The sequence below is a fragment of the Eptesicus fuscus genome, chromosome 8 (genome assembly GCF_027574615.1).
Source record: "Eptesicus fuscus isolate TK198812 chromosome 8, DD_ASM_mEF_20220401, whole genome shotgun sequence".
Taxonomy (NCBI): Eukaryota; Metazoa; Chordata; class Mammalia; order Chiroptera; family Vespertilionidae; genus Eptesicus; species Eptesicus fuscus.
The window spans coordinates 86,714,708-86,727,610 of record NC_072480.1 but is presented as its reverse complement, the minus strand read 5'-3'; the positions used below and the strand labels follow the sequence as shown (position 1 = coordinate 86,727,610).

General features: G+C 36.5%; 1 protein-coding gene across 1 annotated transcript in view; it reads left to right on the top strand.

Annotated features, from left to right (window-relative positions):
- Window positions 1–12,903, top strand: part of WRN (WRN RecQ like helicase) — a 98,170-nt gene that overhangs the window by 40,388 nt on the left and 44,879 nt on the right. Inside the window, exons 17-19 of the mRNA XM_054720061.1 lie at window positions 2,590–2,777; window positions 5,837–6,011; window positions 11,141–11,322. Of these exons, the coding sequence (XP_054576036.1) occupies window positions 2,590–2,777; window positions 5,837–6,011; window positions 11,141–11,322 (545 nt within the window). The remainder of the gene's footprint in view (window positions 1–2,589; window positions 2,778–5,836; window positions 6,012–11,140; window positions 11,323–12,903) is intronic.

Genomic DNA, 12,903 nt, shown 5'->3' with positions numbered 1-12,903 from the left:
TTTGTCTCGTGGCATCTGACTATAAAATAAAGACATGGCTTATAGTCCGCAGCGCTGGCTCTCCATCAGAGAGGACAGCGTCCCACTGAGACCCAGCTTTCGTTCGCTTGTCTGTCTTTTCTCAATCCTTCACCGCCCCCACTCAGGTTCACCCTTGGCCGTGCTGGCGCGTAATATGTTTTATTTCATTTGGGCTTCACAATAACTTCATGAGATTGTTGCAATTATTTGTAGTCATTTTATAGATGAGGAAACCAAAGTTTAGAGAGTGAAACAAACAGCTCAAAATCTCACATCTAGTTAGTGGCAAAGGCAGGATCTTAACTCAGGCAACTGATTCTAAGCCAGAGTTTTTCACTAATGTGCTACTATTTTGCCTGATTTTTCTGTTAACTTCTTCAAGAGGTGTCATGTTTCATGCTTCTTTCCTTATTTTCAGACATGCCTTGCCCATCCACTCATATATTACTTAGAACCAAACTAAACCCTCTTTTCTTATAGTTTTTATCCTGAAAACTTCTTTCTTTATCTGTATATGCAGTTAAACAGCAGGTATTTTATTAGTGCATTTATAAATTGTTTCAGTAAAGCACTTCAATTGATGAAAATGCTTTGTTGCTGTATTAGTGAGGATGTGCATGTCCCAAGAATGCCTAATATTTAAACTTCTCTTATTCTTAGTTTTCTATTTGATATCAATATTTTTATTTTATATATGTTTGATTAGAGAAACTAACTTCTTTATAAATTGGCCTATTCATCTATAAACTGCTAGGCTGGTATTCTTTAAATTCAGAGAACTGATTACAAACCAGAAATCAATGAAGTTAATTTGGGGGTTACTGTTTTAAATAATTTAAGGATAGGGAATGCAAAAATGCCAATCACCTTGTCAAATTGGTTTTGATACATTTTTTTCCATTAAAAAAAAATGACTCCCAAACCTACTTGGTACTTTTTACATGAGCTTTGAGATAATTTTTTATTAGAGCTATATTGATTGTAAAAGTAGTTTTAAATAAATTGTTTTTCTAATTCTATAAGTGCTTTTTAATAAATTGCACATACATTTTCACTTACTAGTACATAAAAGAGAATTGCTTAAACTGATTTTTGAAGTAGTTGTAGTGTATCTGAGAGCAATTTTATGAGGATATTGTTTACTGTATCTGTAGTGGGCCAAAAGAGCATTTCAAGAGTCCTGACCAGATAGCCCAGTTGGTTGGAGTGTCATCCTGATACACCAAGGTTGTGGGTTCCATCCCTGGTCAGGGCACATACAGGAATCAACTGTTGAAGACCAATGAATGCATAAATAGAGTGGAGCAACAAATCGATGTTTCCCCCTCTCTCTAAAAAAAAAAAAAGAAAGAGGATATTTTATGAAAGTTGTATTCTTGGATATAGAACAGCTGATGATTTAGGAACAATTTTAAGACCCAGTCCATTTTTTTCTGAGTATGAAATAATAGCATAGTTGATTATAACTCCCTATGAGATAGGGACCAAAATGTTAAATCTAGTTTTGTGGGAGGTATGTTGCTATAACTTCTTTAGAATTTCTGAAAGATTATGTATTCATATTTTTCCTGGTATGTGCTGTGCCTCCAGCTTTGGCTGCTAATCCATTCAAAAAGTTGGTGCTAAGCTGAAAATAGAACATGACTTGGTTGCTCAAGGAATCAATTAATAATAGATGTTTCATTTTATGCATTTTTCTTATTTATAGTATGTTATGATTTACTTAGTGAAATTGGAAGGAGGATATTCAGGTCATTAAGAGCTTTGCTACTAGATCTGAGAAGCTCTAAACCAATATATTTAATATCAGAGACAAAACAAGATTCATTGCTTTGCATAGTTAGATTTCCAGTGAATGAGTTTATAATTTGTGAATTACAGATTAATAAAAAGGCATAACAGAACCCCCACTTATAGCAGCACAGTTACAAATACATATAATAAATATCTACCTAATAAAAGAATAGTATGCTAATTGACTGTACCTTTGCGACACCCACCAGCCAATCAGGAGTGAGTATGCAAGTTAACCCAACAAAGATGGCAGGTTAATTTGCATACACAGATGCCTGTTGGCCGGGGGCGGGGCAGGACGCACCACCCAGCCGCTCCGGACCTCTGGGCAGCGTGGGAAGGCGGAAAAGTGGCTCTGGGCCGGAGCAGAAAGGTGGATCCGGCCAGAGCCAAGGCAGTGCCGGCAGCCAGGGAAAGGAAGGTCCATTCCTGCACGAATCTCCGTGCATCGGGCTTCTAGTTAAAAAAAAAAAATGAAGAAGTAGATAGCTAGTAAGAAGCCTTAATTTAATAAGGCAAGGTAGACTACATTTTGAAATCTAATGGATTTAGTATATTATTTAAACGAATCATGATTTTTAAAAAAGTAAATGTATTTTAGAGGCCGAGAAACACATAAGTAGAAAGTTTCTTCTCAAAAAAAGTTAATTTGAAAGTTACATTTTAAACACTATTTTTTCTGTTATTGTTTCACAGTGTCTTTGTAAAAAGGCAGTACAATTTTTAGGAATTAATGAGCTCTCTCCTTTTTGAAAAATTGGTGAACTTCATCAGGTTCCAATAGTTGCTCTCACTGCTACTGCAAGTTCATCTATCCGGGAAGACATTGTCCGTTGCTTAAACCTGAAGAATCCTCAGATTACTTGTACTGGTTTTGATAGACCAAACTTGTTTTTAGAAGTTGGACGAAAAACTGGAAACATCCTTCAGGATCTGAAGCAATTTCTTGTCCAAAAAACAAGGTGAGGATTTCATGGTTGATAAATTTTGGTAACTGTTTTTTGTGGGGTTTTTTGAAAAAATTATTTTATTTTTCTACTATTTCTTTCTAATGTGTATTTAACCTACTTCAAATTCTACTTCCTGTTGGTTCAAGTCCAAGTGTGGCATTATAGGATCAAGATAGTGACTGAGATAACGTCAATTTTTGAAGTAAGAAGTGAATTCTTCTAATATTTTTATACTTCAGGCTCTTGCTTGAACAGGATATACACTTTTTTAAATGATTTTTTATATGTTTTTATTGATTTTAGAGAGAGAGGAAGGAAGGCGGGGGAAGAGAGAGAGAGAAACATCGATTGGCTGCCTCCACCCCCTGTTTTGGGATTAAGCCTGCTACCCAGCCATGTGCCCTGACCAGGAATTGAACCCTCAACCTCCTGGTGCATGGGACCATGTTCAACCAACTGAGCCACAGTTGGACATACACTCTTAATAATTGACAAGTAAACACAGAAACAAATGAGTCTCATATCTGAATTTAATCTATTTCACTAATTATATGACAAACTTGAGTTTTAGGGAATTTTTTAAAGTCATCTTACAATAAACACTTTTAAGACTATGTCATGTGCCAAGTACTATCCTAGGCACTTTATGTGAGTGACCTTCCTCCTCCTCAGTGTTCCTTGTTGCATTCGCTACACAATTTTCAGATTTGTCATCCGAAAGTATATCCCCAAATCTTGGTGTTCTTTTCTGGTGGCTCCCTCTTGCCTGTGGACTAAAGACTAGACTCCTTAGCCTAACATTCAAGCCCATCCAAGATTTTGATATTTAATGTGACAGTGGTTTTTCTGAAAGCAAATTAAGTAGGATTTTGTACTTCATTTTTAGTCCTCCAAGAAGGGTAATTGTAGCAGGGAACCATTGGGAGTCAGAATGATTTCTATAGATCTTAGGCAAATAGAAGCTTTCCTCTTAATGAGCAGTGAGATGAAGGGTATGAAAACTTCAAAGTATTGCTTTTTATTTCCATTTTCTTTCCTTCATTTAATTCTGCCATTTTTAAAAGTTAGTATTCACATTTTTTTCTGTTCATGATACATTTAAATTAGATAGCTAAGCCTCTCTCACCTCTCTACTTTAATGGAAGATAGATTTTTTCCCCCTTAGGAAATTGTAAGGGAATAACAGCCATTATTAAATACTTGGCAAAGTAATGAATCCTTTTGTATTAGAAATTTTTACTCTTTTATTTTTTCTTCTGTAAAGTTCAAATTTTTATGTATTCTACTTACTAAAAATTTAAAAAATGACACATAGTATTAATTTGAACAATATAGATACATATAAATTCAAAAGTACTTCAGTCTTTTAATCTCGTTTCTTAGTTGTAATCACCGTTGATATTTTGTCATTCAGCTTTATAAACTTTTCTATGTCTGTACTGTGCAGATATGCACTTCTTGTTTTCAGTGTTGTTAAATTTATGCAGTAGTTTCACAGTAGATCCATTTTTTACTGTTTTTGTTCCTTTAAGTATCTGCTATCTTTTCATATGTTGTGTTTTCTTAAATTAGGGTCTTAATGTATAGGATATTACAATATCCACATTTTGGTAAACAATTTTTTTTTCTTAAAAATGTTTAAGTGAGATTTTTGCACATTAAAAATAATTTGTAGAAGTAATAATTTGTATTTTATCTCCTTGAAGTTATCTATTATGAGTTTTTGATATGGAAGCCCCATTTGGCCACTATTAAAAATTTCTTTGAGTAGGTTATTCAGTAATACTTTGTAATTACTCACTAATTTTCCCTCCTCTATTTATGTTTTTATTTGCCATAGTCTTTCTTGAAGGTTTTATATACATTTAAATGTTTTAAAAATATTTTTATTGATTTTAAAGAGGAAGGGAGAGGGAGAGAGAGATAGAAACATCACTGAAGAGAGAGAACCATTGACTGGCTGCCTCCTGCATGCCCCCTACTGGAGATTGAGCGTTCAACCCGGGCATGTGACCTGACTGGGAATGGAACCATGACCTCCTGGTTCATAGGTTGATGCTCAACCACCGAGCCACACTGGTCGGGCTACATTTAATTTTTTAATGTTTGCTTAGTAGTTTATAGTTGAATATTATAATAATGAACATTTAGATTATTTTCCACTATTATACTTCTGCTGTGAATATTTATGTATATGTATCTTTTAGCCAAGGTGTAAATAAATTTGTAAAATAGGTTACTAAACTTGAAATTGTGTCAAAGGATATATGTATTAGAAATTAAATAACCTTTCCTAAATCTAAAATAGAACATTCTTTTTATATTCATTAAGTCATCATAAATGAATGCATTTATGGAAGTGAATGTATTTATGGAAAGGAATATATTAAGGAATTAAATAAGGTCTATGGAAATCATTATTTACACTTTCAGTAAATAAGCACAGGTTTTTAAAACAGACCTTCTAATAAATGTTGTCTATGACAGTCATAGTTTCAAGATTACTAGTAAATACTTCTTTGAACTATAAAAAATGATCTCTTAATATTACAAGAAAGCTTTTGCTTTTTCTGTAAACATAGAAACTCAATTTTATGGTCATAACAGAATAAGAATAATGTATTATACATTATATTTACTCTCCTATGTAAATATTTACTTACCTTATGTAAATGAAGACTAATTGTTAAACTAGTACTTTGTATTTCCAAAAGTATGGAAATGGCATTTCCAATAGTTTCTAAGTTTTTATCAAGGCTTCTGCTCAAATAAATAAACTTGTCTCTGGTTTTAATTTGGACAAAAACTGAGTCAAAGGTGTTTAGGGTTTAACATAATTCATTTCCACATTTGACCCACCATAATGTTTTAGATTTTTATGTAGTTAAATATATCATTGTTTTCTTTATGCTTTCTCCTTTAAGTCTTTTACTAAAAGGAAAATTAAATTAAAATTTAAAATTTAATTAAAATGAAATTAAAAAGTTAAAAAGGGAAAATTAAATAAAATAAAATTTAAACTGGTCTGAATCATGCATATATTTTTTTTTTCTTATGTTCTTTTTCTTTAGTTATGCCTGGGAATTTGAAGGTCCAACTATCATCTATTGTCCTTCCAGGAAAATGACAGAACAAGTTACAGTTGAACTTAAGAAACTGAACGTAGCCTGTGGAACATACCATGCAGGCATGAATACTAGTTCAAGGAAAGAGGTTCATCATAAGTTCATGAGAGATGAAATTCAGGTGAAGATCGATCATCATTACTCTCTATCCTCCATAGTGGTAACATATTCCTCTGTTTACCAAATCTTTATTGAATGCCTTCTTTGCATTGAGCATAAAACAGCTCTAATAAAGGGAATCAGAGTTTAATGTGGGAGGTAGCTATGTGAACAAACTATTGCAGACTAGTACATAGTGCTTAGGTGCACAGAGGAGGGAAGGCTAGCTGTTTAGGTAGGTTAAGTAATGGGGATGGTCCACCCAGGAAGAAGCAATTTGAGTAGAGTCTGAACAAATGAATAGAAGTTTGTCAAGTGTGCAAGGCCAGTAGGTGAAGAGGGAAAAGGAATTGGTTATAGAATTCCAGGAAGGAGGGCTAGCATGTGCAAAGCCCTGTGAAATGAGAGTGCAGGAAATTGTAAATAGTTTGGAATGGTTGGAGAGAAAGAGAGTGTGGAGTAGGAATGGCTTAAAGGTACAAAGGCAAGGAGGAACTGTTAGAGACTTAGAGCTGTTAGAGACTGAGGAAAGTTGAGTGGTGGGTTGGTTGGCCAGGTGATAGAGGACCTTACAACTTGTAAAGAGGCAGGCTGGGATTGGTGTGAAGTGTATCTCCATTGTCCGGACTACTTTAGCCTTATAATTTTTTATTTAAATGAAATTTTATATAATAGGTAAGGCAGGTTAAAGTAGAATAATTCTTATTAAAGTTGTTGTGAGGGAGAAAGGGGTCCAAGAGCCTCCTTATCTCTAAGTCAGTCCTATGGGTGTCTTATAATCCCCAGAGCTCCACAGAATGGAGTTTGAACACCATCTATTCTGTGTTTCTGTGCAAGATAATATAATTACAGAAACACTAGTGGCCCGGTGCACAAAATTCGTGCATGGGGGGAGGGTTGTCCCTCAGCCCGGCCTGCACCCTCTCCAATATGGAACCCCTCGAAGGATGTCCTACTGCCGGTTTATAGGGATCGGGCCTAAACTGGCAGTCGGACATCCCTCTCGCAATCCGGGACTGCTGGCTCTTAACCACTCATCTGCCTGCCTGCCTGATTGCCCCTAACCACTCTGCCTGCCTGCTTGCCCCCAACTGCCCCCCCCCGCCAGCCTGATCACCCCCAACTGCCCCCCTCCCAGCCTGCTTGCCCCCAACTGCCCCCCTGCTGGCCTGCTCATTCCAAACTGCCCCCCCCCACTGTCCTGATCCCCCCAACTGACTCCCACTGACAGCCTGCTTGCTCCCAACTGGCCCCCCTGCTGGTCTGCTCACCCCAAACTGCCCCACTCCGCTGGCCTGATCACCCAAAACAGCCCTCCCCCCCCCACCAGCCTGATCACCCACAACTGCTGTCCCATCCTGGCCTGATCACCCACAACTGCCCTCCCCTCTTGGTCTCTAACCTCCTCTACCTCGGCCCCGCCACCATGGCTTTGTCCAGAAGAATTTCCAGAAGGTCTCCTGGAAGGTCTCCCAGTCTAATTACCATATTACCCTTTTATTAGTATAGATAGAGGCCTGGTGCACGGGTGCAGGCCAGCTGGTTTGCCCTAAAGGGTGTCCCGGATGAGGTTGGGGGTTCCCTTGGGGTGTGGGGTGGCCTGGATGAGGGCCCTGTGGTGGTTTGCAGGCCGGCCACACTCCCATGGGGTGAGGGTCACCGCTGGGGGTGTGTGGTTAGCCTGGGTGAGGGGCTGAGGGCTGTTTTCAAGCTGGCCACACCCCCTTCAGGGTGGGGGTTCCCGCTGGGGTGCCTGGCCAGCCTGGGTGAGGGGCTGATGGCTGTTTGCAGGTGGCCACGCCCCCCAATGGGGACCCTCACCCCATGGGGGTGTGGCCAGCCTGGGTGAGGGGCTGAGGGCCGTTTTCAGGCTGGCCACGCCCCCTGGTGACCCAGGCCCCCAGCCACTCCTTGAGCGGAGGCCAGGGCAGGCGGGAAGCTTGGCTTCCTCTGTCGCTGGGGGCAACCCAAGCCTCCTGCTCCCTCCAGCTCCATGGCCACTGCCATCTTTGTTGGGTTAATTTGCATACTTGCTCCTGATTGGGTGGTGGGCATAGCGGAGGGATGGTCAATTTGCATGTTTCTCTTTTATTAGTGTAGATGAGACAGGCAGCACTAAGTAGGTTTGATTTGAAGGAGAAAAATGGAAGAGAGGAAGGGTATCCATGAAGTTACTGTGAAGTGCTACAGTGGTTGCAGTTATATAATAATTTCAAACTGTAATGATTGGAATCCTGGTTCCATGGGTACCATACAAAATATTTGGAAAGATTTAAATTTAAGCCACGTTAGTAGGTTTAAATAAACAACATCCTGTCACCATTATATTCACAGTCACTATAAGCCTGTGGGCCAGTCCTCCTCTCTATCCAGCTCCCCCTATTATATATAGTTGTTAATTACCCCAAAGCAATATTGTTCAAACAACTTACCTCATGTCTGGTGTGTGTGCACTCCCTATACAATTCACTATGAATTGTCTTGTTGTAATGCACACCTGCCTGAGATCATTCTCTTTCTTCCTCTTTTCAGAGATATGAACAGCTATCACAACTACCTAGGAATAGAGATTTAGAGATTTTATCCACATTCACAAATGCTTATACTTTTATTTTATTATCTCAGGAGCTTGAAAATTGTCAGGTAAAATGTATTAACTGGCTCTGGCTGGTTTGGCTCAGTGAATAGAGCATCGGCCTGTGTACTGAAGGGTCCCGGGTTCGATTCTAGTCAAAGGTACATGCCCCGATTGCAGGCTCGGTCTCCAGTTGGGGGGCATACAGGAGGCAGCCGATCAGTGATTCTCTCTTATCATTGGTGTTTCTCTCTCTCTCACCCTCTCTCTTCCTCATTGAAATAAATATAAATACATTTTAAAAAATGTATTAGCTGCTGCTTACTGAATCTTTACAATCAGTGTTTGAGCCATTAACTGACCAGTGATTTCACCTATTATGGTGTATTACTCATTGTTCATTTAGGTAAAAATATCTCCTAAGAGACATGAGAGAGTACAAACTTTATCTACATATAATTTGTTGTGGTGGGAGACTTGTTGGATGCATCTGGGCTTTCTGCCAATATACAGCTTCATTGAAACATTGCTCTTAAATATGGCTTTAAAAGCCTCACAGCAATCACCAATTAGACCTAATACTAGAAGGGTATATGTATGTATGTGCTGTTATATTTACCCTTTTTATGGCAGGATGTCACAAGTTTTTATCCACATTATGAAAATTAATAGATTAATATTGATTGTGTCACCCGAGGCTGACATTAGGGTTTCTCTTGTGTCTGACAACTGGCCATTGTACTCCTTCTTTGCCATTATAAAGAATTCTAAAGTTTCACCTATGAAGTGAGAGTTCTCACACACCTTCTAAAGAGGATGAAAATACATTTCCTCATCTATATAAAATAGTTTGATGCTTTTGGTATTGACTATTTGCCATTGAGTATTTATTGAGTGCCTATTGAATGCGTACGTATACAGAATTCTCAATATTCACAGTCCTGTCTTTTTACAGTTGATTTATACTTTAGTATGAGCCTAAAAGTAGAGTTCATCTTCCTGGCTCACTTCCCTGGCTCTTAATGTATTGGCTGAGTGATGCTTAGAATCTTAGTATTTTCTATTTTATAATTGTAGAAAAACTTCTTTTCTTTCTGATTATTCATAACCAGATCTAACCACCTTTGGATATAGTTTGCATTTTTAGTCTATGATCATTCATTTTTACTTTTAATTCTAACTTTTAGTTTTATGTCCTTTTGTATTTTATTTGTGCTTTCAAGATGGCTTGAATTTCTTATCTGAAATGAGGTTGTGAATTAATTATTTGATAAAATATCTTTATTTATACCTGAGAGAATAGGTTGGTCTCATCTAAGATTAGTATCATATGATGAAAATTAAATCTTAAAAGTTCTCTACACACACACACACACACACACACACACACACACAAATGAACTATGTGAGATGATGAATGTGTTAAGTAACCTTATTATAATCATTTAACAATAGGTATGTATATCCAACTATCACATTATACATCTTAAACTTACACAATGTTATATGTCAATTATATCTCAATAAAGCTGGAAAAATTGAATAAGACATAACATTTAAAAAATAAAACTAGAATGATGTTGCTTATTTACTCTTAAATTTACCAAAATTGCCTAGTCTTAATCACTCAAAGCTTTTTCTTAAGATATTTCCATACCTATATTTATTTTTCTCTCACCTTTTTTTTGTTCAGCATTTTCTTTTTATTTCTTCCTTTTTATTTGCTAATGTTGGTCCATATTAACACATTTTTAAAGGCATTTTAATTTTTATCAGTTATGCATGTACATTAGAACTAAATAGGTCTACAGTTCTACAATGAAAAGCATCAGCCCCTCATTCCTTCTATGTATTTCTAACCTCATTTCCTACCAATATTAGCATAAAAATTTTGATTAGTCAATATATATTCAAATATACTTATATACATAATTATTTCTCTGTAAATTGTTTTTATTGCTAAGCCATGTAGTATATTATAGTTACTTTTCTTACATAACTTCCTGTATTAATACTTTTTAAAATCTTTTATTTAGTTTTTTGTGTTCTTGTCATTAATTATTCCCTTAAATTTCTCCAATTATGTAAATCTTCATACTAAAGTGTATTAGCTGTTCTTCCAGTTTTATCCTTTTAAAGATGCAGAGATAAATTCATGTTTTATTTTACCATTTTTAATGAGTCGCTTCCTTTCATCTTAGAACAGTGTTAGAAAATATTATGATACTATGCAATCAGGTAAGGACTTTTGAAACTTCATAATAACACAAAAGTCTCATTTAATATAATAAGTATTTTAAGATCCTCTTTTGTGACTTGTACTTATTGCTAAAGAGAAAAACCACTTTTAATTTTTATAGAGAGGAAACAGAAGTTCTATTTTATGCTCACTAATCCTTAATCTGTAAATTGGGTGGGTAATCTTTTAATCTGTAAGTGATTGGTTAAAATCATATTACGTTCAGTTTTACGCCAAGGACTTTAGCTAATGAACTAATTATTCTTATTAAAAGGTAAAAATGTAAGATTTTAGTTCTGCTAAATGTTTGTCAAACTATGTTGTTATTTATTCTCAGTGTGTCGTAGCTACCATAGCTTTTGGAATGGGCATTAATAAAGCAGACGTTCGCAAAGTTATCCATTATGGTGCGCCTAAGGAAATGGAATCTTATTACCAGGAGATAGGTAGAGCTGGCCGGGATGGACTTCAAAGTTCTTGTCACCTACTCTGGACTCCAGCAGACATTTCCTTAAATAGGTAAAAACATGTATTGCTTTCACACTTGCAGATTTCTTTTCTTTCTTTCCATATAAGCTTTGAAAGCATTTGAGGCAGCATCAAAAATTTCAAGTAATGTACTTAAGTGCATTTAAAAAGAAACAGAGGACATCTAAGAACATTTGTGGTAAGTGCTGCCACCCAGAGGAGATGACCTATTTTAGCCAGACCTTACTTAGTGTGAAGAATGAACTAAATCAGGACTCTACAGGGAATGGAATGTAACACAGATCCCATGTAATAATTTCCTAATATTGTGCACCGATGAGCTGTTTATTTTTCCTCGGGCGCTCTCAAGTTTTGATTTGTCTTTAGCCACAGTTATTTCAGAAACCATTAATTTCGTTATTGTTTTTTTCATCCCATGGCGCTCATTCCAAATTACTTCTGCTCATCCCTATTTGGATATCTTTACTATTTGTTTCCTTTGTCAGTTCCGTGAGAGCATGCCAGCTGCCCTTGACAGCGTGTGATAATCAGGTTGTTCTTTACTGACTGTCATGAAAAGAATTTAAGTGTTTAGTGTTTAAATACAGGAAAACCATTCTATGTAAATACTAAACAGCTATTTTGTTGGTACTTAAGTTTTGTGAAATTTATATTGGAAAGGAAAACTTCACCTTGCAAAATTTTTCAGGGCAGGGTTTAGCAACTGATTCTCTCATCCATGGGGGAGAAAATTTTAGGAAAAAAACTTCTATGTGGTAATTGATGGGCCTGCCAAGATGAAGAATTTTCAAAATGCACCTCCAGGTAGCTGGATAAATTGAGCTCTTGAATGGACATATTATCCCATTTTATTAACATGAGAATGCCTATCCAATACAGTTTTAATTTATTCAGCATTTAACAGTGCCCCCCTTTTAGTGCCCACTATGTTCCAAGCATTAAGCTTCCTGATGGGGATACAGTGATAAATAAAAGCAGATATGGTACCTGTTTTCATAGAGCTTACAGTGTAATAGGAATGGCAGATCCTAATCACAGAATCATATAACTATAGATACATAGGGTACATTTTACTATTCTTTTTCTGTTTGAAAATTTCAATAATCAGAGGGTTTTTTTTAAAGGATCATGCAAATATGTGTAAAATTACAATTATGTTAAGTGCTATGAAGGAAAGTTGCATTGAATAGTGAGTATATAATGGGGTGTGTGTTTACAAGTTGAAAAGGCCAGGAAAGCCCTCCTTCAGGAAGTGATAGGGTAAATTGAGATCTGAAAGAAGAATTAAGGATTAATTAGGTATAAAAATGTTTGCTATAAATGTTAAGCTCTTCCTTTTACTAGTAAGAGTAGTCAGGAGCTTTTGTTGCTTAACATAGAATCAATAAAACTATCCTCTTAAACAGGACAATTACTATTTTCCATTTGACACTAGTGTCCATGTAAAGGTTTTTATATACTGATTTAAAATTAACTGGGATAGAACACAGCTCTGCATGCTACTAGTAAGTTTGGGATTGTATCTAACGGTTCTTATTTTATTAGGACATTATGCTGAAGGTGCCGGAGACTTAGCCTGAGTTCTGCTTTGTAGCTTTGCAGGCTTACCAA